The sequence below is a fragment of the Pan paniscus genome, chromosome 11, assembly GCF_029289425.2.
Source record: "Pan paniscus chromosome 11, NHGRI_mPanPan1-v2.0_pri, whole genome shotgun sequence".
In the NCBI taxonomy this organism is placed as follows: domain Eukaryota; kingdom Metazoa; phylum Chordata; class Mammalia; order Primates; family Hominidae; genus Pan; species Pan paniscus.
In genome coordinates, this window is record NC_073260.2 from 75,254,752 (window position 1) to 75,280,453 (window position 25,702).

The 25,702-nt window shown below is 40.0% G+C and overlaps 1 protein-coding gene across 2 annotated transcripts in view; it reads left to right on the forward strand.

Annotated features, from left to right (window-relative positions):
• Positions 1-25,702, forward strand: part of PCSK5 (proprotein convertase subtilisin/kexin type 5) — a 461,615-nt gene that overhangs the window by 191,438 nt on the left and 244,475 nt on the right. For both annotated transcript variants that reach the window (XM_034967553.4, XM_024930148.4), the window contains exons 8-9: positions 11,697-11,909; positions 22,861-22,961. In XM_034967553.4, coding sequence (XP_034823444.2) covers positions 11,697-11,909; positions 22,861-22,961 — 314 coding nt within the window. The remainder of the gene's footprint in view (positions 1-11,696; positions 11,910-22,860; positions 22,962-25,702) is intronic.

Genomic DNA, 25,702 nt, shown 5'->3' on the forward strand with positions numbered 1-25,702 from the left:
GAAACAAATGTGTGTTTTTCATAAATACATATGTGGTTTCACATTATTTAATTGCACAAAGTTATCTGACATCCAAGTATCAAATTTAGGTTACTATATTAATGTGAATTGTTGTGCATTTTTATGGAGAGGAACACAAATCTATTCTAACCTTGTGTAGGTGCAAATTTCAAATTTGTATTATCATCTTGTTTTCAGTTTTAGTTTAGAGATCCATTAGTAACTGTGTGGGCAATTTAAATCAACTTCTGCAAATCCTATTTTAAATCCCTCTGTTAGACTATTCTACTCCTAGAGTAATCAGTTATCAATAACAGTCCTTTGTTCTTTTGGTTTGGTTCGTTCTGTTTATAGTGACTGCTGGGCTACCTGGGAGGTAAGTGAACTCCTCCTCACAAGAGGGTTCTAGTATGGTATAGTATGGGTGTCCCTGTTAAGGGAAGATTCAAAATCATGTAAGGATTAGATTAGATCAAGTTGAGGTCTTTACTAATTTTGAATTTCTATGATTCTAAACATAGATTTGAGAACAGACAGATCAGTTTCCTTCAACATAACACGGCAGTAATCGGAAAAGAAAAACCACTATGTAACAAACAAGGGCCCATGGAACTCAGTTGATAATATCAACTGATTTTAAAGTATATATGGCTTAGATAGCAGGTTTGTTTTTCTGCTTCACCTGAGCTTGCATTCCTCACCTCATGTTTGATGAATACAGTCAAACCTAATATTTAGCTGTGAACATTATTATAACACCTATAGCCAGTTGAGGTGGGCATGGGCATGAGCCTCACAGGAACACTCAGCTTATTGATTTGTAAACTGAGTCTTGGCAAAGTTAGGCAACATGGCCAGTAAGAAAAATGACTGTGGCACTTTCTGCCATCGTGCTCTGTGCGATAGCAGCTCCTGTCAAGTGGGTCAGGTGGGCCCATCTGTTCACACTCAGCTCCTAGTCAACCGTAGCTGAATTGTGGTCACCAAAGTGAACACTACAACAAAGATCTTCTCTGAGTTCCTGGAGAATTGATCATCCAGGCAACTGATTTGGCACACCCCTTAACCCCACTGTGTGTTCTGTTCTCTTCCTGTTCATCCTTGGATGAGGCCTATAGTGGTATAGAGTCCCTCTCTTGCTCAATTTGGTTACTGTCTAGCTATTTCACCTGAAACAAATTATCAGCGCTTCTCTTTCCCAGAGAAAAGGCTATGATAGGACTTGCTTTACAGAGCTATCGTGAAGGCTGAATGAGATTGCACATATGAAGTATGCAGTCCTGCAATGGGTTTCTTTTAAAAGGAAGGGCCACATTGGATGCATCTTTAAGGACCCAAAAATAGTCACTATAGAGGCTTATAAATAATGCGAGCCTGATAACACCTGTAATTTTCTCTAAAGCATAATTTGTTTTAATTAAGACAGGATTGTGTTCATGGGTAGGAAATGGAGAGGGCTGATCTTCTCTATTTCAGAAATGTTAGGAGTTACTCTGTGTAAGATCAAGTATTATTACTTCATGTAGTAGAGGCGTGTGACAGTTCAGGCCCCATGCTGGGCTCTAGATGAGGGTATTTTACCCTTGCAGACTTGAGCTGGCACTTGGAACCACTTCACAGTGAGAGATTTCATAATCTAGAGCTAACTTAGAGAAGAGTATGAACTTTTCATTATTGCTGGAATATCCCTCTATCCTCCTTTCCAAGTGCCTGTCCAAATATTTACAGTAAGTTCCTTTCATACCTCTGTCAATAATAAATGTTTTTATTCTCTATGAAAGGAATTTTTCAAATTTTACCCCTTCCATATACATTTAAAGGTGATACACATTTCTGAGCAGTTTCAACATTGGTAATCAATGTTAATATTAGAAATGTCCTTCTTAATTTCATAAACCTGGCCCTCCTGAAAGTCTGAGCATGGTTTTGCCTTTGCTCTGGGATGAACCAAGTTGTAAAAACTTTTGGCAGGTGTGAGAATAGCTTTTCTTCTCCCAAAAATGGCAATGCTGGGATGGTGGATGTACCCAGAACAGCTGTGTTGGTACTAGTAATTATTGATTGTGGTTATTTCAGAGAGCATATGAAATATACATTTATTTTCTTAGCTGCTTGGAGTGAGGAATTGAGAAACCTAGTCTGCCTGCCCCTCTTTCCAGCCAGTGTGAGATGCCCTCACAAAATGGGAAAACTGTGCAGGGGCTCAAAGCGTGGAGGATGTAGGAAGGAGTGACCGGAAGTTAATCACCTGAGTCCTGCTGAGGCCTCTGTGAACAGATGAGATGAGGTCTGAGAAGAAACAGAATTGACCAGTATGAATTGACCATCGAGGGACTATTAAAGCAGCTAATTATTTGGGAATTGTTGATTTGGCAAATGAGATAAGGCAGAAGAGAAGGTTGTTTTATTTTGTTTTTTTAATTTTCTCGAATCCACTATTGTTAAGCATGTTTCCCTAAAGAAGTTGTTAAGCATTTTTAGGAACACTTGGTGTCAGTACTAGTCAGGGGAAATCAGCATTGGATGAGGCAAGACTGGGTGCATTCTGGTCCCAGCCCAGCCTCTAACTGGCTCTGGTAACATCATTTCCTTAGTTCCCTTATGTAGAAATGTAAAATTATACTGAATGAACCTTTTATGTGTCCAACTTTACATAATATCCATAGGACATTATTCAGCTCCAAAATTGTATTATTTGAAGTTCCTGAATATACAGAATATCTAAAGGTTCATCAAAATTGAATTCTTTGTATGAAAGCATATTTATTTCCATTGGTAAACACACAGTTTTTATTTCATCACACATATTCTACTACTCTTTCTCCATGTAAGACTGATTTTCTTCTTCCAGTTATACTGTGAAAGTAAACAAAGTAAAAGAAATCTACATGATTGTGACATTGCTGTCAGGAGCCAAGGGTCACACCAACTTGTACACTGTTGTGATAAAGTTAAGAAGCAGTGTTAAGTGTGTAAATCCTCAGTGTCAATCAACCCTTATGAAGAAAGGGCATCTCCGATAAGGAAATTGATTCTACTAAGCCTTTTGTGAGTTGATGCTCTACCAAATTTATATTCTAGCAGATATGGTGGATAAGTAACTCAATTTTTTTCTTTCTATTCACACAATAAACATAAAATTAGCTAATGATAGGGTTGTAGGCAAGTTCTGTATTTGCAGCACTGATTCATTGTCCTTGACACTAGTCTTTGACCACCTTACTCACCATTTCCAAGTGTCACTTTAGAAAACTGACCTGAAGTCCCTAAATTCAGTGCAACGTGCTCTCCATTCATGGACTAGGATATGAACAATATCATGACTAAAAGTAGCTTATAAATGGCATTTAAAATTTTGTCATTTGCAGTTGATCCTATAGTCATTATTAGGCTCTCTATTTTTTTGAAAGTGAAGTCGGCTGCATTTGATATGCTCAGGAAGCACAGAAAATGGATTTTCATTTGTGAATGGTAAAATTAATATGATTGCTAATAACTGCATCTGATAACTTCAGTGCATCATTAAAAAGTCAAAAGAACATTAAAAATTTCTTGGTTTAGTGACCTATCGTGTGCACAGAAAATCATAATACGGACTACCTGGTATGGGGCTGGAAAGATAGATTGGTGAGGTTCAGATGTGGAGGAAGAGGAGGGAGTGAAGTCATGTCGCATAAGAAATGGCAAGAAGACAGAAATGAGCAGAAATAGGTTACTATCCACAAAAGCCTTCTTTGCTCCATTTTTCTCATCAGAGAAGTAGAAAATAACTGCATTTGTATTTCCCATCTCTCTCATCAGCCATCTTTTGAGTGGCTAAGTAGCATAGAATGTGAATAATGAAGGTACTCCCATACAGTGTTGTCTGGAAGCCAGTCTGAGGATGTTTAGACAGCCCTTCCTTAGAGTCTCTCTTAGGCTGCATGTGTGGGTCTGGCAGCTGACAGGCTAAAGCAGGTGCGTAAAGATTGAGACCAGTAGCAGGGCCAGGAACTGGGCTGCTGGAAGTGCTGCACATCAGCAGGTGCTGGTGGAGACCACTCACTGGTTGTTGGCTGGTTGCTGAGATCAGCTTTAGGGAGCTGTTGCTTTCCATTGGTAAGCATTTTTAATCCTGGAATTTTTGCTTGGAAACAAGTGGAATTAATGAACTGTTTCCTTTACTCAAATCACCAAATAAATAAAGCATAATTAATGAGCGTTTGCTTTAAAATGCATATAATAGTTCCTCTGTTTACCTTAGTTATTCTGAGAGCACAATTATGAAATATTCGAAGTGTGGAAGCAGAACAAGAGAAACCTGGATACTCTCTACATTGCATTGGACAAAACATCTCATATTGTCTCATTCAAGTTACTTGTGGATTTTTTGAGGGGATGGATGATCTTATTCCCTGAGTCTTAACTCAATTCCATATAATTAATTTCCCTAACCTCAGCTCCATCTTACTCGGATGAACTGATTGAAAAAACAAGTCTGGGGCTTAAGTAAGCTCTTATCCCATAGATGTCTTCATACACCTTTACCACGACTACATTATCTCTGTGCATCACCAAGAATGCTTTCTCCCACCAAGTTATGATAAATGTTATCAAAAAGTTATTTAAATTGCTTAAAGAAGCAATATGTTTCAGAATTCTGGAACAAACATTTTGTGTGAGTGCTACAAAAAACAGTAGTTTTTAAAGGGGGTTTTGGTGGTGTTTGTGAGGTTTTTAATTTTTTTTTTTTTTGGTCTTTATGTTTCTAGATGAGATCTATTTCTTTCAATGAACCCTGTTCTATAAAGCAACAAGACTTATTTCAGAAATGCTAGTCAGAATGTCCTTGAGCTTTAAAAATAGGAACAGTTCTTTATTTCTTAGCTACTAAGTCATTAGTAGTAAGTGTCCTTGTCTCTCTCCAACTTCTTCCCCTTATCCCTGGATCCCCCTTTATCCAGGGAATATGGAGTACGGAATAACCATGGCATAAAGAGCTTACACAGAGGACTGTGCTCTTTTCTCCCCGAGAGGAAGAATATCAAAAAAGGTGGGGAGAGGAATGACAAGGGGCTTTGATAAGTTGGGTATTGAGGCGGTGCTTGCGAGACATCATGGATGAGTGGAAGTGCCTCATTCCAAAGTTGTTTTGTTGTGTCTCTTCAAGTCGACATATACAGATCCAGAGGTTCTGATCAGACGCAGGGTCTCGACCTCTTGTCTCTACCACGTCCTAGTTATATGATACTGGGCCTATTACTTAATGTTATCAGTTTCCTAATATGGAACAATCCATTTAGTGCTATCTACTTTGCTGATGTTGCTCTAAATTTTGCTCTGAATTAACTAACAATATGTGAAAGCTTCTAGCACAGTATCCAGGCACATATTAATATATGCTACTATCTTTCTTACTCCTTTTTATATCACAAGAAACCTAGGTCATTTACTCATGGCTTTTAAAAATACTTACTAAGCAATACAGGAGAAGAAAGTAATACTAAAATATCAAATAAAACCTAACTGCACTGACTAAAAAATAATCACATTATTTTAAAGAAAGAAATTTAGTTCCATCATACACTAATGTTCTCAAAGCCTGGCTCGGAGTGTATGATTTAATTGGTAATCCAGCATAAAGTGGCCTTTTCTGACTTTCTAAGCCACCAGGAAATCCAATTCTTTTCTATCCTTTAATAATAATGCTGATAGGGTAATACAAATTGATTTTCATAGGGCATTCTTGAGAAAAAAAAAATGTGCATTTAGATACAAAGAGAGTATTTACAGGTTGTTCAAATGGATCCTGCATGGATTCCACAATATATTTCACCTTAAGTTAACTAACTTTTAATGGAGCACTCAATTAAATTGAAGAGATTTTTCTTTTTTTGCCATGCAAAGCCATATTTAAATAGCCAATTGCAATCACACTACTTCACCAAGCTAGAAAATGTCATGATTTCCCACACTTTAGGAAAATATATGCCTCAAGATTCTTTTCTCTTCATAGTACTCCGTGCACCCTCCCTTCTCCCTACACCCCACATTAAGATTTAATTCTTAAATTACTTTTTTTTTTTTGAGAAATGTGCAGATTTTTAATTTTTTCCCACATATGTTTTGGTTTCCGGATATTTCCTATGAATGGAAACCCCCTGTGCCTCTGTAGGAAATGTATCTTTGAATTGCTAATTGTTTAGGATTAACCCCATAGATCTTTAGCAGCTGTCTTGATGGCATTTCCAGCCTGCAAATTCAGTCTGTTTATTTCTGGGACTTCAATCATAAACCATACTCGCAGGAATAAAGGTCAGATTACCTCCTGGGTCGAATGATGGCAGTCTCTATGCATTCTGTGGCAGAGCACACAGAATCCAATGACGGGCAGGCCATTGCTCTTCTCTTCCTCTCTCCTCGTATTAGCCTGGGCTATTGTAACAAAACAGCACAGACTGGGTGGCTTAAACCAGCGGTTCTCAACTTTTTTGGTGCCAGGGAACGGTTTCATGGAAGTCAGTTTTTTCACAGAATGGGGGGTTGAGGGATGATTCAAGCACATTACATTCATTACGCACATTATTTCTCTTATTACATTGTAATATAAAATGAAATTATACAACTCACCATAATGTAGAATCATGGGAACCCTGAGCTTGTTTTCCTGCAGCTAAATGGTCCCATCTGGGGGTGATAGGAGACAATGACAGATCATCAGTCATTAGATTCTCGTGAGAAGCACGAAACCTAGATCCCTCGCATGCGTAGTTCATGAGAGGGTTCGAGCGCCTGTGAGAATCCATTGCCACTGCTGATCTGACAGGAGGTGGAGCTCAGGCGGTAAGAGAGTAATGGAGAATGGTTGTAAATACAGATGAAGCTTCACTTGCCTGCCTACCACCCACCTCCTGCTGTGTGGCCGGATTCCTAACAAGCCACGGATTGATTTCGGTTGAGGACCCCTGGCTTAAACAAGGGAAATTTATTTTCTTATAGTTCTGGAGGCTGGAAGGCTGGAAGTCCAAGACCACGTTGCTTGTAGAGCTGGGTCCTGGCCCTCCTCTGCTTGCAGATAGGCACTTTCTGGCTGGGTCTTTACATAGCCTTGCTTCTGTGCCTACAACCTGAGAGACAGAGAGAGAGAAAGCGAGTGAGCTAGAAAGATCTGAGCTCTGTTATCTCTTCCTCTGTTTATAAGGACACCAGTCCTGTGTGGCCCCACACTTATGACCTCATTTAAGCTTAATTGCCTCACTGAAAACCCTTTTTCCAAATATAGTCACATTGGTCTTTAGGGCTTTAGCATATGACTTTAGGGGAACACAGTTCAGTCCACAGCACACCTTCGGGACTGTTCTGGTGTCTTCTAGTTAACCCTTAAGATCTCTTCTTCCCTTCTCTCCATGAGCTCTGTGCATGCAGACACTGATCTCTCTGGGTTTTAGTGAGGTTTGGCCAGTGGGGTATGCTGGCCAGAAATTGGAATGTAAGATGAGGAGATTGGGGGCTCAGGTATGCATTCACCAGCCCCCTGCCTGCAGGTCCAGCACAGGCTAGCATATCCCCTGACCAACTCCGATTAGCCCCTCTGTCACCAGCTCCTGTGACTCCCCTCTCTCTGTGCCCCTTCAGGCCTGGGAGTGGTTATCGACCCCATGCTGTCCTTTGAGGTTTTCCTTTACCATGCTCGGTTATAAAATAATTCCCTCAAATTATCTGTTCGACACAAGGACGTCACCTCTGTCTGGAAGGGACATTTTCAGGGCAGCAGCAACCTACTGTCCTCTCAACTCAGGACTCTCAACCCTGTGGATCCCCAAAGGACCCCTCAGCAATGCCATTGCCCCTTCTTAGTGGTGTCTTCCATGAGTGCTACTGGAATAGAATGACCTGTGTTCATACTGCTGAGGGAGTCCCCCCTCAGGATGGGATTTCAGGGGACTTGGGGGTTGGAAACTACGTCCTACCTCTTAAGGGCAAAAGATACATCTATTCTTTATCAGTTCTAATTCTACTGCCAAGTCTGGAAAGGACTTTAGGACTTTTCTGCTCTTATATCCTAAGGCCAAGCTGCAATGGAGACATGGGGGATTTGGCCAGAAAGGGTACAATAACCACTAGCCCTCTTTTTGCCCAAAAGAAGACTATTGTAAGGATTAATAGCTCAGGCTGTGGCTCCAGTCAGTTTTCAAGGTCTGGCGTTTTCTTTTTTTGTTTGTTTGTTTGTTTAGAGACGGTCTTTCTCTGAGCCCTGTTGCCCAGGCTGGAGTGCAGTGGTGTGACCATAGCTGCCTGCAGCCTTGACCTCCTGGGCTCAAGTGATCCTCTCACCCCAGCCTCCCTAGAAGCCAGGAATATAGGCACATGCCACCATGCCTGGCTAATTTCTTATTTTTTTCTTAGAGACAAGGTCTCGCTATGTTGCCCAGGCTTATCTCTAAGTGCTGGGATTACAGGCATAAGCACTGCACCCAGCCCGTTAGTGAGCACTTCTGAGAGAACCAGTCTGCTCATCTGTAAAATGATGATAATATAAACTTGGATTGTGCAGAGTAATGTTTGTACAGTGCTTGGCGCATAGAAGGTTTTTTAGAAATGTTAGCCTCTGTTGTTTTTAGTACACAGTGGACCTTCTATGGGTAAAACCCCTTTTGGCCATAACATTAAAAAATTATCTCTTAACAATTGACTCTTTGTTTTCCCTCGGAATTAATGTTCTTGGTTCTTTTTATAAAAGTAAGACATGGTCATAGAAGATTGACATAAAAAAGAAAATAAAAAGCTTTTCTGATCTTACCATACAAGATAACTTCAATTACATTTTCACTTTATGGTATGCATGGAAATGTATGCATATAGACTTCTTTACACACACCCTTTTTTGTCTTTCCCTTTTTTTTTTTTTTTTTTTCCAGATACAGGGTCTTGCTGTGTCACTCAGCCTGGAGTGCAGTGAAGCAGTCGTAGCGCGCTGCAGCCTCAAACTCCTGGCTCCAAGCAATCCTTCCACCTCAGCCCCTAAAATAGCTGAGACTAGAAGCATCCACCACCACCCGGCTATTTCTTTTTAATTTTTTGTAAATATGTGGTCTCACCCTATTGCCCAGGCTGGTCTCTAACTCCTGGACTCAGATGATCCTCCTGCCTTGGCCTCCCAAAGCACTAGGATTACAGGTGTTGGCCACTACACCCAGTCTACACACATTTTTTCCTAAACTGAGACTGTGCTATACCATTTTGTATCCTATGTTTGTAACTACATTATCACAAAAATGCTTCCTAAATATTTTATTAAATATTCTTTAAAATCAAGTTACTTTTTAAAGATAGTTTAATTGAATTTTATTCATGGGCACACTGTCATAATTTTATATATATATATACACACACACACACACACGTGCTTGTACCATATATGCTTTTTAATTGCGTTGTGAGTCTTTGTCTATCATCCGTGATGGTGCTGTTTAAATCAGGTGGGTTTTGCACAATCCCGTATATTCTATTGACCTATCACTGAGGCCCAGTGAGACCCTGATTTTTGCCTGTAACACAGCCCCTCAGTGTCTGATAGAGAGGGAACATATTGATGATGAGTTGGAACATTCTTTCTTTCCCTCTGGTATGTTGTTCTGTCTCTGAGGTCTAGACATGAGTCCGTCACTGTAGTTTCTCAGTCTGACCACCCTCACCATAGTGATGCATAATCCCTCCTAGAGATTGTCATAGCATTGAACAAGATTCTTAGTTTGTGATGGCTTGGTGATTTCTGCACCTTTCTCTCTATTTCATGAATATTTTGATGAAACATTGAGGGATGGTAAACCGGGCCCAGCTGTCGAGCAGCAATAGCAACTGAAAGTTTATCCCCCTCTCTCTTCATGAATATTTCCAATTCCTGGGTAATCATAAAGCATTTTTTCCAAGTTCAAGGACAAAAAGAAATGTATGATCAGGTCTATCAAATCATGTCGTAAATATACTGTTCCTTGAGGATTCAAGGTCAGGAAGAGTTTATCACAGATACTCCAGACTTTGTTGTCTCTTTTTCTTCGGCTCTTTTTCCAGAAATTCTAAGACAGCATCCCCCAAATGCTTTTGCTTCCACCTGGGGACCAGAAAATTAGGGCCTGGAAGGAAGAAAGTCTCTGCCATCACTAGCTTTGTGACTTGGGTTCTCACTTCCTAATAGAAAATGAGGGATTTGGCCTCAATGTCTTCCAATTTCCCTTCTAGCTTTAAAATGGCACAATTTCTTAGGGATTCAGCTGCAGCTATTCCCAGAAATACTCTCCATTTTGGCTTAATTCTCTGTTTTCTCCTGAAGACATCATCTTATAGTCACTTCACTGTGTATGTCTATATTCTACTTTGCTTCTATTCCTTGATTATTGAGGACTTTAAGAAAGTCATTTTTTTTTTTTCAAGATGGAGTCTCACTCTGTCGCCCAGGCAGGAGTGCAGTGGCATGACCTCGGCTCATTGCAAACTGCAACCTCCACCTCTCAGGTTCAAGCGATTCTCGTGCCTCAGCCTCCCGAGTAGCTGGGATTACACAGTACCACGTACACTCATACGTGGTGGTGTGCACCACCACGCCTCGCTAATTTTTGTATTTGCAGTAGAGATAGAGTTTCCCCATGTTGGACAGGCTGGTCTTGAACTCCTAACCTCAGGTGATCTGCTCACCTCAGCCTCCCAAAATGCTAGGATTACAAGCATGAGCCACTATGCCTAACCAAGAAATTCTTTTAGTTATTTTTAGCTACCAAGCTTTGGCATGAAGAATGTGACACTGTCTTGTAGCATTCTAAGATAATGTTAATGGATCTATGGTCAAATATGTTTGGAAAAATTATATTAGACTATATCCTGTTCTTAGAATTTTGCAATAAGCATTCATTTATTAAAGGTTCTTAGAAGTTTTGCAATGAAGAGGCTCACTTAATTTTGTTTAATTCAGGGATTCCCAAACATATGTGATCTTGAAATCCTTTTATTTATGGTAGCATCCATTAACATCCCTCAGTAATTAGTGTCTACACCACTCATGGGAAGATCAGTTCTATAGAAAGAACTACACAGTTAGTACTTGCTTCCGATGCTCACCAACAGTGTGATTCAGCATAGAGGCATAATCTCTCTATACCTCATGTTCCTCAGATATAAATGAGGGTGCGTAATACCACCCAATTCATGGCAGATTTGAAGATTTTAAACAATAGTGCATAACTATGGTAATTACAACTAATAATATCCCAACTCTCATATCTCACTGTCTGGGTTCAAATTTTGGCCCTACCACTTACTGTTTATGACCTTAGGAACATAACTTCCTTTTAAAAAAAAATTTAATTGAATTACTTGACTTCTGTACCTCAAGTTTCTCCACAGCATAACGGGGAGAGGAATTGTGCCAGCCTCACAGGATCCTTGAAAGAATCCAATGCAGTTCATGTAAAGCGCTTTGAATTGTGCTTGGTCCATAAATATTAGCCATTATTATTGTCATTATATGTGCTCTTGTAACTTTTCTGACCGTTTTAGTCTATAAAACCAATGCCTCTTACTCCACTCCCAGAAGCTGCTTAAGCCCGGCATATTAAGATAGCAACACACCCCACCTGCACCTACTCAGTTTGGCTCAGTGGATTCTGACCTCTTCATTTAGAGTCATTTCACACCATCATTTAGCTTTCTCTGTTTGTGAACAGGGGCGGAGAGGCCTCGGCTCTGTGTTTGTTTGGGCATCTGGAAATGGTGGAAGGAGCAAAGACCACTGCTCCTGTGATGGCTACACCAACAGCATCTACACCATCTCCATCAGCAGCACTGCAGAAAGCGGAAAGAAACCTTGGTACCTGGAAGAGTGTTCATCCACGCTGGCCACAACCTACAGCAGCGGGGAGTCCTACGATAAGAAAATCGTACGTGACATGTGCATGCCCATCATGATCTGTTTATTTAATGTTCACTTTGAAATACAAAGGGAGAACCATAAATATATATATATACACACACACACACACACACACACACACACACACACACAGAAGTAATATATGGAAATAGGAAATTAGATTTGCTGATAATAGAAGAAGTTGTAAACATTACCAATTGAAAATGCTTGTGCAGTCATCACATTGCAACATTTAATGTGGACTTAGATGTTATTAAGCTTCAATTTTATTGAGGATAAATGATTGGTTCACATTCACATTGTGAGTTAGTGGCAGAGAAGAGACTGGAATCTACGCCTGACTCAGTCCTGTACTCCTATCACTGTGTTTCTGCACCGACTTTTAACTTTAGCTTTAGTGCTTGGTTTCTGAGTATGGCCAATTCAGTGTGAAAAACAAAAGTGTATAAGGAAACTCAGAATTTCATTGAAATTATACTTATTTAACATGAACTAAACCTCTGTAAAAGGTGCATTTCTTTTTTTTTTTTTTTTTCTTTTGAGATGAAGTCTAACTGTTGCCCAGGCTGGAGGGCAGTGGTGTGATCTCAGCTCACTGCAACCTCCACCTTGCAGATTCAAGCTATTCTCCTGTCTCAGCCTCCCAAGTAGCTGGGATTACAGGTGCGCACCACTGTGCCCAGCTAATTTTTGTATTTTAGTAGAGACAGGGTTTCACCACGTTGGCCAGGCTGGTCTCAAACTCCTGACCTCAAGTGATCCTCCCGCCTCAGCTTCCCAAAGCGCTGGGATTTACAGGCGTGAGCCACTGCGCCCCACCAAAAGGTGCGTTTCTTTATTTTTATTTTTTTTTTATTTTATTTTTTGAGACAGAGTCTCGCTCTTTCGCCCAGGCTGGAGTACAGTGGTGCGATCTCGGCTCACTGCAACCTCTGCCCCCCGGGTTCAAGTGATTCTCCTGCCTAAGCCTCCCGAGTAGCTGGGACTACAAGCATGTGCCACCATGCCCGGCTAATTTTTTGTATTTTTAGCAGAGGCAGGGTTTCACAATGTTGGCCAGGCTGGTCTCAAACTCCTGAACTCAAGTGATCTGCCTGCCTCGGCCTCCCATAGTGCTGGGATTACAGGTTTAAGCCACCGCGCCCAGCCAAAAAGTGCATTTCTTATAGACAGCACAAAGTCTGCTGGATGAAGAAGCACAGAAGCTGTATGGGATCTCCCGTTTAGCAACATATCCTGCACTCTAGGCAAACAGCCAGTGTAATTAAGAGTTGAGGTGGCAGGCTCAGCCTGCTGCGTGAGTTTCTTTCACTCTTGAGATATTTGTAGTTGAGTAATTTTGGACAAATTAATCTGTCTGTCTCAACATGCTTATTTATACAAAGAGGATATTTAGTAGCACATAGTTCATGGAGTTATTACAAAATAATGAGGAAGGCAGTAAAAAGTGCCTAGTGCAGTACCCGGCCCTTCAGTGCTTAGGAAAGCTCTAACTTTTCGGGGATGCCCAATGCTGTGCTGCTGATTATAAATTTCAGACACCTTTGCGCTTTGCCCTTTTTCCTGATCATGATTTTGTAAACTGTCTCTGGATTTGTCTTTTCAAGGTAGAGCTAAGCTGCTGTACCTGACACTTTTTAGCATTTAGCCAAGACCCTGCTTCTGGCTCTAACAGATCTACGCAGGTTGGGGTCACTCTAGTGGTGCTCCATCTGCCTTTCCCGCAGTCCGTAGGGGATAGAACTGTACCTCCTTTGTGCAAGTCTTAATCCACATCCATTCTATTCCTCTTGATTCCTGGTTAGTATATGATTTTTCTGTTTCATTTATCGGCTACTTTTTACTACCTTCTTTAGTTACATTTTGTAGATTGATTTAGGTAAAAATTGCCTACCCATATACATGTCCCCATCTTTCCCTAATTGCTCCACAATGTCAGGGTTTAAATATATAAACCCAATTCCACCTGTCAGTACCTCCAACATTCATCAATAAGCATAACTCTGAAACAGCAAGTAAAATATAAAAGGCGAAAATGCAGAGATGAGCTTTGCATTTGAGGTTTCTGGCTTCCTTAACTGGAAAGTGATGCCCCAATGAAATTTTGCCTCCATTAGAGAAATGTTATAATCTAGAAATATCCCTTTGCTTTTAAATAAGAAGACCTTGTGTCTTCTAACTCATGGTCAACGTCCACTAGCACGGAGTGACATCCATCAGTCCTGCATCGTGAAATTCCTGATGAAAACTCGAATAAGAGTTCTCGTTTTTTACCTCTGGAGTTTGAAATCATCTTAAGTCAAACTCACTATTGCTTCAAAGTAATTATGCCCATTTAGTCAGTCCTATTATTCTCTATGGGGTGATTGCTATGGGGAGGGTATTGTTAACTTTTATAAATGCCTTCTGTAAGGGAAGCATATAGTCTCATGGTAAAAATATCAAAGAAGAAGGAAAGGTGGTCTCGGTCCAGATGGGAGAACACAGTATGTACAGAGGGACTGCAAAATCACTACTGTGAGTTTTACTCTGTAAACTTAACCTTCCTGGGGCCTTCGTCATTGTTTGCTGTGATTGTGTGGTTGCCGCTGTGACTCCCATGGCAGGGGTGTCATTTAGGATTCTCCCACGGATAGACAAATTGATCCATTCTGTGGGCAGGGAGAGAGCTTACAAGGGAAAGTGGACACCATGACTAAATGTTAATATCCTTTCGCGAGGTCATATACTTTTCCCCAGTTTTTGCTTGTGATTTCAAAGCCTTCTGTGACTCACTCTATGTATTTAACTTAATTCGTTTCTTCCTTTTTGTTTAATGCGTTTCTTCTGTTTTTGTGAGATTATATTAGTAAATTTTCTCTAGCTAGTTCTTAGATTCCCTTATTTTGCCTGAATTCCCAAATTACCCCCAATTGGAGAGGAAATTTGGAAGCTGTTTATATTAGTCTCTAGCTTCAGAGAGACCACTCAGTGGATAAGCAACCCTCATGGAGTCTTGATTGCCTCATCTGTAAAATGGAGATAATACCAGCACCGACCTCAGAGATTTCCATGAAGATAATAAAAGACTGAGTTAAGGTACCTGATGCCTGGTACACAGGAGCAGTTCAGTGCATGCCCAGTCGCATTGTCGCCTAAGCTCCTGTAGCTTTCTGCAACCTGGGAGGTTAGGGTGTTTTTCCAGCTGCTGTTAGGTGCCTATCGCACCTCAGTTTTTCCAATCTATAAAACACTGCGATCTGTTCCACTCATCCCATAAAGAAAGACACTCTGATCGGGAACATGTTAACAGTTTGAACATGAGTGGATTTGGCAGTAACATCAGCCTTTTATGGTCCGGCTGACCCCTTTTCCTTCTAGATATCAGAATGACAAATAATCCTGTGTTGCGCCTGGGACCTTTCCTTCACCAGGCTTTGAACCCAGACGCCTTTGGTCCCTCGGTGATGCCCGCATCCTGTTAGTGGCGTATGTGATTGAGTGCTACAGGAATGGCAGTGCCTGTCTTTGTACTAAGCCCCCTTCCCTGAGACATTAATTTCCTTTTGTCATCTGCAGCCTACCCAGAAGAGCATGGTTGTCATTCTTCATTCATAGAGCACCTTTGTGATTTGAACCAAGACAGTTGCTGAGGATCTGAGGAGAGAGGGAAAAAAATCTCTCTGCTTCTGGGAAAGCATTTCTGTTAAATAAATTTTACTTGTTCTGGACAAAATGACTTTTCATGATATGCAAACAGGAAAGCCTTGCCCTGGGTTTCAAAACATAAGGAAGTCCCTGTCCCTTGGTTTCCTGCCATTACTTCTAGCACAGTTGTGGACCTTGGTATTGCATTCGTGCTTTAGTAGATTTGGATCAGCAATGACCTTATATCTTATTACAGCAAAGGAAGCGTTCAAAGTATAAAGATTACAATGAAAGAAGCTCTTTCATAAGCTAAATAGAAATCATTTAAAATGACTAGTTATTTTAAAGTTGTATAATGAAAGAATTTATTAACATAATTGTTCACATTTCATGTCTCACATGTAATACATTTATATATTAACATGTTGAAAATATCACATTTTTTGTCCTTCTCATTTGTGCCTGACACTGTGCTATGCACATCAAATGCAACATCTCATTGTATTCTTGGGAAACCCTATGCAGAAAGATCATGGTGCCCCCACTTTTTACAGATGAGAAAACTAAAGCTTGAAAAGTTAAGCAAACAAAAACCATAGCTAGTAAATGGTAGAGCTTGGATTCCAATCAAAGTCAAGATAGACCCCCAAACTCATCTTGTAGCCAGTGTGCATCCCACCCTGATGCATCTTAGGGATATCCAGTATGGGGCTATGTGAAAGAATAGTGCTTTTCTTACCTGTTTTGAGTTCTTTTCAGAGTCATAAAGAAGCATTTAGAATATATACATTTCCATTGTTTTTCACTATTTAGTCTCCTCATTTTGAATTTCATTCCTTTACCCTTTTTCATACCCCCTCACACAATTGAACCTCTTGCAAAAAACTCAAGCTGAGTTGCTAGTTCCTATGGCAGCAGAGTTAGCACTGAGCTCCCAAGGTCATGGCTTTTGTATTTTCTGTATGATGTTCAAACCAGGGCTTCCTGATGTGCAAAGTGCCCTCTGTTAGAACACTCCTCTACCAAATATCACTTCATTTTTGTCTCCTCTCAAATTTCACCTCAAAGAGGATTTTCTTCATCACCTTTTCTAAAATAGAGGCACGCCCCTCCACCACTCTCTACTCCTTTACCCGGTTCAATTTTTTTTTTCTAGTGCACTTATAGCGACTTCACATGGTAGTACATATTTTCTTATTTACTGTCTGTTTTTTGCACTACAATGGAAACTACTTGAGGATGAAGACCGTGTTTTGTTCCTTTCCAGAGCCTGAGCTTAATAAATATTCGTGCATAAATGACTAGCAAACATTTGGAAGGATGGAGGCTTTACAAGTTGTTTATATAGCTGCAGGAAGACAGGGAGCTGCTCTGTTTCTTTCAGAGAAACTTCTTCTATCGGTAGGTTGGTGAAAGTCAAACGTTATTTGACAGGATATTTAGCATAGAAAATTGCCAGCAGGAATCCTGCAACATGATAAAGCTGTTCATGTAACCTGTTTTTAGTGTCAAAAAGCCTAAAAGATCCTATCTATAACCCCTCACCTCCTCCTGACATTTCTCTCAAGTTCTGTTTTATAAATAAGGCTCCCCCTTCTCTCCAGTCCCTCCCGTCATTAAATTATCTCTTTCTTTTGGGACTTGTTCAGACTTTGACTTTTTTCCCCCTAGTAATTTATCTTAGTGATTGGGACATAGGGTTTCTCAGATTCCTCCTGGGAGGGGTTCTCTGAGCCAGAGTTGGGAGAATATATGTTCTGCTTAGCCCTCTCCTGATGTCATTTTATTTATTTGTGTTCAAAACAAAGTTGCTGCCTGGGGTATCTCAGAGTTGGCCTGAAAAACAAATTCCATGTGGAGGAATTATCTTATTGCTTTTAATGCTTCTAAGCAGCTCTACATTTTCTTTTGCAGAAATATTCTGCTCCTCTTCTACCACCCGATTCATTTTTCAAATGCATTCACCATTTGCACTAGGTTATTCTCTGTCATCTCTCCATTTCTTCTTTTGACTTAGAAAATTCCATTATTTTTCATGAGTAAAAGTCTAGTGAATCCAGATGTGTTTTTGTTTATTTGGAAGTTTGATACATATTCTCTTGAGAAAGTTAAAAAGCTAAAAGGAAACGTTGCTTCTGAAAAGGTCTCATTTTAATGGCCTGAAGGAACCTCTATACGGACTTGCTGACTTGGGCTGGGCCACGAGGCCAGTTCTGCCGTTGTTGTTACCTTTGCTCTCATGAATGACTACACTTTGTAACTCAGCTTTTTTTTCTTTTGCTGCTGTTTTACAGTTTGATATCTTTACCACTGATGAGCCCTTTTGTAGCTGTTTGTCCTTGGGCAAGTTACTTAACCCCTCTGAGCCTCTATTTCCTTAGCTAATAAAATATCTTTCTTGCAGTGTTCCTGTGGGTTTATATATCATTTTATACGGACACACATAAATACCTCTTGCATACTGTCTCATTCATTGCAAGCTGCTCATTGTGGTAGTTTTAGAGGAAGCAGTGGAGCTGGTGGTAGCTGGTGGTAGATAAAGCATCTCTAATACAAAAATTCAAATTCTGTAGCATTCCAATGAACATTTCCTTTGAGTGTCATTTTGGCGTCCCAAAAGTTTGAGATTTTGGAGCATTTCAAGTTTTCAGATTAGAGATGTTGAACTGGGGTAATGCAGCTATTCCATAATCTGCAAAAATTTGAAATCTAAAACACCTCTGGTCCCAAGTATTTTGGGTAAGGGATACGCAACCTGTAGTACTTGCGAGAGTATTAGCTGTACTTTACACCCTGGATTGTATATACACATATGCACACATAATTTTTGTAGGTTGACTACAAATTTCTGTGAGTTTTGTTTGGATGGTGGAAAAAGAAGTGACTTTGAGTGTTTCCTAATGAACGGAAGAGTTGAAGTATAGAATGAAATGAATATAAAGGAGCTTGATTTTAGGGATTCAACTTAGCAAATAAATATTGTGCCTCTTGGTACATGGAACTGAGCTGAACATTATGGAGATACAAAAGTGATGTAACATGGGATTCTTCTTTAGTGATAGTAACCCTCCATTTGTAAGCAAAATCTTCTATTTGTACTTCACATTTACAGATTCTTTTAGCAACACGAGAGTGGGATTTTGTGTGGACTTGTCAGTCATGACTGAATTTTACACCAGTCTTTGTGACTTCTGTGGACACAAAAAGCTTTCTTTAGTCTTCAGTTCTTTTTTATTTTACTGTGCTTAATAAATCAGCTTCTTCTATTTTAGTCATTGACACATTTAAAATTTAGTTTCTGCCCTTCTCCCCCATAGCTGTGTCTGAAACAGCTTTCTTGGCACAATTCTAGTTCAAATCAAAATCAACACCAGAAACAAATTCAACCTAACAGACAGTAAAATCATTTCATGTTTCAAAAATATCTGTTCAGTTGCTCTTTTAACAGATATGAGACAATATGGCACCTTCAAAGTAAAACGGATCACTAGATATCAAGGAGAGAGAAACTCTTGACTGTGGGGTTGCTATAAAAGCTTGTCACTTATGGCCAAAGTCAATCTGAACTGAGATTCCCTGGAGAATTACATCAACAGGCTAAAATCAAAGGTCCAATCAGAACAAGTAATGAAATGTGAAATATTAGGACATAATTGCTTAGGGTGAGAAAAAGTGATGGTTCATCTTAGTGGAGGCTGTCTAAACCTGAACAGTACCCACCGCTTGTCATCAAAGGAAGATGACATCCCTAACACAGTGGAGTCCAAAAAACCATCTGCTACTGATCCTGAGAGACGCTGAAAATCTAATTTGCTGATCAGGACAGCTTTGATCTGGCTCAGGGCCTGGTGTCCTTTCCAGTTTCCATCACTCTGATGGGCACAAATGCTATTTTCTTGAGCAATCTGAGAAGTTCTTTGGAGAAAAATTCTGTTTCTGATTTGTGTAGTGAATTGGGGGAATTTGGAGCATGCAATATGTGCCATCAGGATTTAAACCAAATTCTGAGACATTATTTAAAGTGGAATCTAAAGTGAAAGTGCTTGCATGTAGAATCTCTGTGTTCCCCGCCCTATGTAGTGGGCCGACTGTTGAATGCAACTTGCCTTTAAATTACACTGTCAGATCCTATATACATGTGTTGTGATTAATGGGGATATTCCATGTGGTTCCAGTTTTCATAACGTCATTTTTCTTCAAGATTGCCTGCTCTTTGGTGGCCTTTGCCTTGTATTTCTAAAGATAGACACAAAAACTCCGATGCTGTGGCTTCTCTTAATGACGAAAACCCTGCCTTAGATCTTTCCAGTAATTTACACCTAAATATTGCCACCTCTGATAGTAACTTCCTCTTGAAATGACCCAGCTGGAATTTCCATTTCAAGCAGGATGAGAAGGGAGTGGGGATGTTTTTGTTTCTTTTCTCCCCGTTCCTTTTAACTTTACCCCTTTCCATCACCTTTCTCCTCCACTCCATCCAGTCCTACTCACCAGTCAAGTTTAGAAAAAAATTATAACACAATGGGGATTTGGAATTACACAGATGTGCCAACATTAATAGCATTTAACACTTCATTGGTGTTTATATATAAATGTACTAAGTAGCTTTATATTAAAACATAAGTTGTATGCATAGATACCTTGTCACTATGCAGACGAAGCATATTACTGTTGCAAATGCAAGATCATAAAATTTTGATTGTTCACATTTGAGGTTGGCTGAAGATGGTTATTTATTAGACTCAAGTGCTACACACACTTGGAGTGTTTATTCTGGATTTGTTTCTGTGCATTGAAAATGTCTGGTGCAGCTGAAGAATAAGCAAGGAGAGCCAAGTGGGAAAATATCATGAAAAATCTTGAATCCAGGCACAAGTCATTGAAAAAAAATAAAACTTGGACAAAGGAATGTGACCATGGGGTGAGATAAAATAGGAAGAATGCAGGCAAGGCCGTCTCAACAACAGCAGCTCTGGACACCTGGAAACAAGCTACTTCTGGTGTGTTCATGCATTGACTTAGGGACCAGGGCTTTGGAAAATCAGGCTGCAAATTCACGCATAATTTCAAATGAGGCAGCAATTCCTTTTAACAATCCAGCAATTCCTCTTCTGGAATTACCGATTTGAAAGAACTGAAAACAGGGTCTCAGAGAGATTGCGGCACCCCCATGTGCATGTTCAGCCTTCTTCACAATAGCTGAGAGGTAGAAGCAACCCATGTGTCCATCAACAGATGAATGGATGAAGAAAATGTGGCATAATGGAATATACTCAGCCTTATAAAGTAAAGAAATCCTGTCATATGGTACAATATGGATAAACCTTGAGGACATTATGCTACATGAGATAATCCTGTTTTGAAAAGACAGATACTCTATGATTCCACTTACATGAGGTATGTAGAGGAATTAAACACATAGCAGTAGAAAGAAGAACGGTGGTTGCCAGGGGGCAAGGGGAGGGAGAATGAGGAACTGTTCAGTGGTTACAGAGTTTGAGTTCTGCAAGATGAAAAAGCCTAGTGATATTGTACAAGCTTGTACATATATGGTTAGCAACATTGTACTGTACACATAAAAATTGTTCAGAGGGTAATTGTATGTTATATGTTTTTTAGCACAATAAAAAAATACCTTTTTAAACTCAGCAATGAAAAGCCCAGACAGTTTCTTAACATAAAAGTGGATAGGGCCCTATTTACCCAAACATCCTGCAAGCATCACATGTCGAGGTTCAGTAGATGGCTTCAGGGTTCTTGCACACCATTCATTCATTCAGGAAAATGTAGTGAAAGGTTTGACTCCTTCCCCCACCACCATATCTATGTAGTTCTATAGATCTTTGTTCATTCTTTCACTCCTTTTATATCAGTACCCACACCTATCTAGTACAGATAATCTGGTAATGTCAGAGTTGTCAAAAGGAACAAAGAAAGGATAGTAAGAACTTATGGTCTCATGTGAAACGAAATCAGCCAGAATGCCTATCTAGATCCATGAGAGGTCATAAAAGAGTCTACTTAGACATATTCATGTGACATAGAATAAAATTCTAAGTGAGAGTCTGTCTCTAAGGAGCTATACAGCACTTTGTTCCTGTGAAGATCAAGTTTCTTTCCAAACCAAATTTAACTAATTTTCACACTCCTCTTGAAGGAAGCACTTTGAAGGAGAGGCCTTTGTTTTCAGCTGCCTGGATCCCCCTCCACCTTTCTGGGACCTTTCATGACCGTTTTCTTATCTGTAATATATGGTAATATACTTGCCTTGATGCCAAAGACAGATTTACTAATAGCCTTCCAAGAACTTCAATGAGACCACTAACTCCTCTCACAGACTTCTATACTCCCCCAGAGGTGATACTGTCCCAAAGAGGGCAAAAAATGGATTCTTGTCCAAGAGGGAGGATTTAAAAAATCTTAGAGCTATTATGGTGGTTTCCAGAATCTTATTCCATAGTATTAAAGGAGAAGTTAAATTTAATGTATTTTTTCCATAGTGAGAAAATAATGAAACAAAGGTTGAGAAACATTGCCTTTGCTGGATGGTAATATTATTCCGTCACAGCTGAAGTGAACTGGATTTAAGCCAAGAGGATAAAAATGACTTAGTTCTCACATTTTGATTAAAAAATAAAATGGAGAAATAACTAATTTTCTCTAATATACAAGCTTACACTTAGTGCTGTAATTGCATATCAAGTACACTGGCTTCAGCCTTATTTTTAGTATCCATGTTATATCTTTGAGGAAGTCTTGGTTCATCCATGCAACATTTCTATTGATTCTAGAAACAGGTCCACAACCAAAGGTTCTTTCTATGGCAGAGCATACTTTTGGCTTGAAATCTGTGGTTCCCCAAGGTAACAGTTCTAGGCTGCAGGGACCATGTACTTTTATTCTGTATGTTGCCAATGCCTGCTCAGTGTCTGGATTTGATACAATGCGTTTGATTATTTTAAAATGTTGAGGCAAGGAAAGAACTTCAGTTTTAACCAGAACTGGCACTAGGGAGAAGCAAGCAAGATGCTTACAGAGCAGAATTTAAGGAGGTATTTGCACGATCTTTATGTTTTCATCCATAAGCTCACCCTGGTTTTGACCCTGGTTTGAACGGAAATGGAGTTCAGTTTCCAAACACTTCCCTTTTCAGAGTTGATCTACACAGTCAATTCTCTGGAAGTGATATGATTTACAGGCGTGTAGGAACAAGGAATTTAAAACAAGTATTTAACATATACCCCCATTCTATTTTTATGAGTATATCTCTTTCTACTTGCAGGTGACTCACATTGGCCTCAGAAATCTAAACTTTTCACTTTGTTTTCCAGATCACTACAGATCTGAGGCAGCGTTGCACGGACAACCACACTGGGACGTCAGCCTCAGCCCCCATGGCTGCAGGCATCATTGCACTGGCCCTGGAAGCCAAGTAAGCCTTGATCTCTATATGTCTTCAATGGTGACAACCCCTGATCTCAGGGAAAACGTACCCCTTCCCTTGTATAGGACCCCTAGCATGACAACCTAGAATATAATCTTCCCAATCCCACGTTTAAAACTTCAAAGGTTTGGGCTTTTTAAAAAAATTCCCCTATATTAAGAAGAAGATAAGGTTTTTGGTTTTACATGCTTAAAAAATCAAACTGTGTAATTACTTTATTGTGGAGTCATAGCACATGCATGCCAGTTGGCTCCAACTCTCTTGCCTTGTTGAGGTTTTTATTCTAGTCTGGGAATGTTCCTGAGCGTCCCAGAGAGGTTAGGTCTGCCCATTTCTGGTCTGTTTCTCTGAAGCATGACTAGGCAGCTCCGATTCCACGACAATAGCACAGTCACAGACTGGCTCTGCAGAATAGAATATGCCAGGGACGAGGACAACCCATTTATATCAAATCCTGTTCAGTATAGTCAAATTCTATGTCAAAAAGATTACTGTGAAAGACCCCTTTAGGCTATTTGTAAATAGGTCCTCATCTCTTTTTTCTCTAAGAACAAATAGGTTAATTTGCCTTAATGTTTTGAAAACCTAATAATACAGATCTAATATCTCTTGTCCTCAATTTTAAAATCCTAAATGCCAGGAAAACTGAACGTTCTTTTGCAAATTTAACACTAGAATTCATTTTTTGGCAAAGTTTGCCATAAACTCATTTGAGGCTATTTACAGTATTATTTATAACATTTATTGTGAAATATTCATGTATTTGATTGTGAAGTGCTGGCTCAGACCCCGCTGGAGATTTTGTATCATGTATGTTATGGGCATCATCTCTGAAAAAATTTTGAATTCCAAACATGTCTTGTCCAATTTTAGAATAGGGATTGAAGGCCTGTTCTCTGAGGTTCTCCCTGCAGGAGGATCATAAGAAAAAGGAACTGAACTAATGATATAAGCGATTTTCTAAAAATAGCCCTGCACCTCTGCCCTAGGGAGGAAGGGAAAGGCCCATTCATCTAGCTGCACCCTGAAGTAGAGCGATAGCCAGTGACAGAGAAGGAATACAAGGATAATGAAGAGGCTCAGGGATTACAATAAGAACCATGTGGCCGGGCGCGGTGGCTCATGCCTGTAATCCCAGCACTTTGGGAGGCCAAGGCGGGTGGATCACGAGGTCAAGAGATCGAGACTATCCTGGCCAACATGGTGAAACCCCTTCTCTTCTAAAAATACAAAAATTAGTTCGGTGTGGTGGTGGGCACCTGTAGTCCCAGCTACTGGGGAGGCTGAGGCAGGGAAATCGCTTGCACCCAGTAGGCGGAGGTTGCAGTGAGCCGAGATCGCGCCACTGCACTCCAGCCTGGTGACAGAGCCAAGACTCCATCTCAAGAAAAGAAAAGAATCGTGCTAGTTCATTCTCAGGACACAGGTAGTTTCCCAGCATTCACAGCTGCCCCTCTGTAAGACGGAGAGCCTAGTTAAGGCAGCTGGACCTGAATATAACGTGGATACAGCAAATTGCTAAGTCATGTGTTGGACTGAAACCGGGGGAAGGACATGGGCTCTGGATATGGTGCCCTGTCTCTGGGTGGCCTCTTGCCCAAGCCTGGAGATTGAGAGATATCCAAGCTCCCATGAACATTTGGATTTCTTTCTTTTTGACGAGGTTAAATATGAAGTCATTTTCAACAAATTACATCTTTTAAGGTGTTAAAAGTTTGGGTTTAGCAAGGAACTGGCACTTACCCTATTAAATTCTCACTTTACAACTTTTCACTAAAGTGTTCTGGCAGCGGAAGTCTCAATTAAGTGTCTGTGTTTTTAATTTGGGGAACTGTACCCAGGATTTTTGAAAAATATATTGTTTTTATTCTGAAATTCTAGGTTGTTTCTCTGGAATATGTTTCTGTCCACAAAATATTAGAAGAAAAAACATTAGGAATTCCTCTACCATGCTCCCCCTCAAAGGCTATCTCAAACTAAAACTTGGCAACCTGATACTATAACTATTGCTTCATAGAATTAGGTGATACTCAGCTCTTTGAGATATTACTATAACACTATTATTTTTTTAAAAAACCAGTTCTTTTAATCACGATTTAAGCTGAAATGCAAAAATCTTGCTTTATGCCTCAAATAACCTAAGATAAGGTCACTTTGGACTGCATAACACATTGAAAGACTACAATTGTTTTTTTTTTTTTTCTCTTTTGCGTTTTGAGCATTTTTAAAGATCTATTTTTGACACAACTGTGATGAGTCGAAGGAGGTTCCTAAGATACAGGCTACCTGGAAAATGCACTGTGTTTTAAGACGTTAACAGTCCACTCTAATTGTGGGGCCAAAATGGATGATGAACTATCTGATAAACTCAGAAAAAACAAACCTTTTTTTGTAACTCCATTGGTTTGTTGTACAGCTCAATCTTTGCCTGTAAAGTGAAGCTGAAAATTACGGGAAAGAGGTCTGAGTACTAAAAGGGTGGGTCAGATATTGATATTAAATTAGCATCAATAAGCATTGGGCCTCCAGCTTAATGTGAAACATATCTAAAACTAAGAAACTGAAGAGAGGAGCTCCAGTAACAGTGCATTAAGGCTGCAGTTGCTCTAAAACTAAACCTAATCCTTGTATATGTGCCTCACTCATTTACCCAGCCCCACCCCTTGCAATCTCCTCTTACACTATTACTTCTCAACAGCACTTGAACCTTGGTATTTTGAGATTCAGCC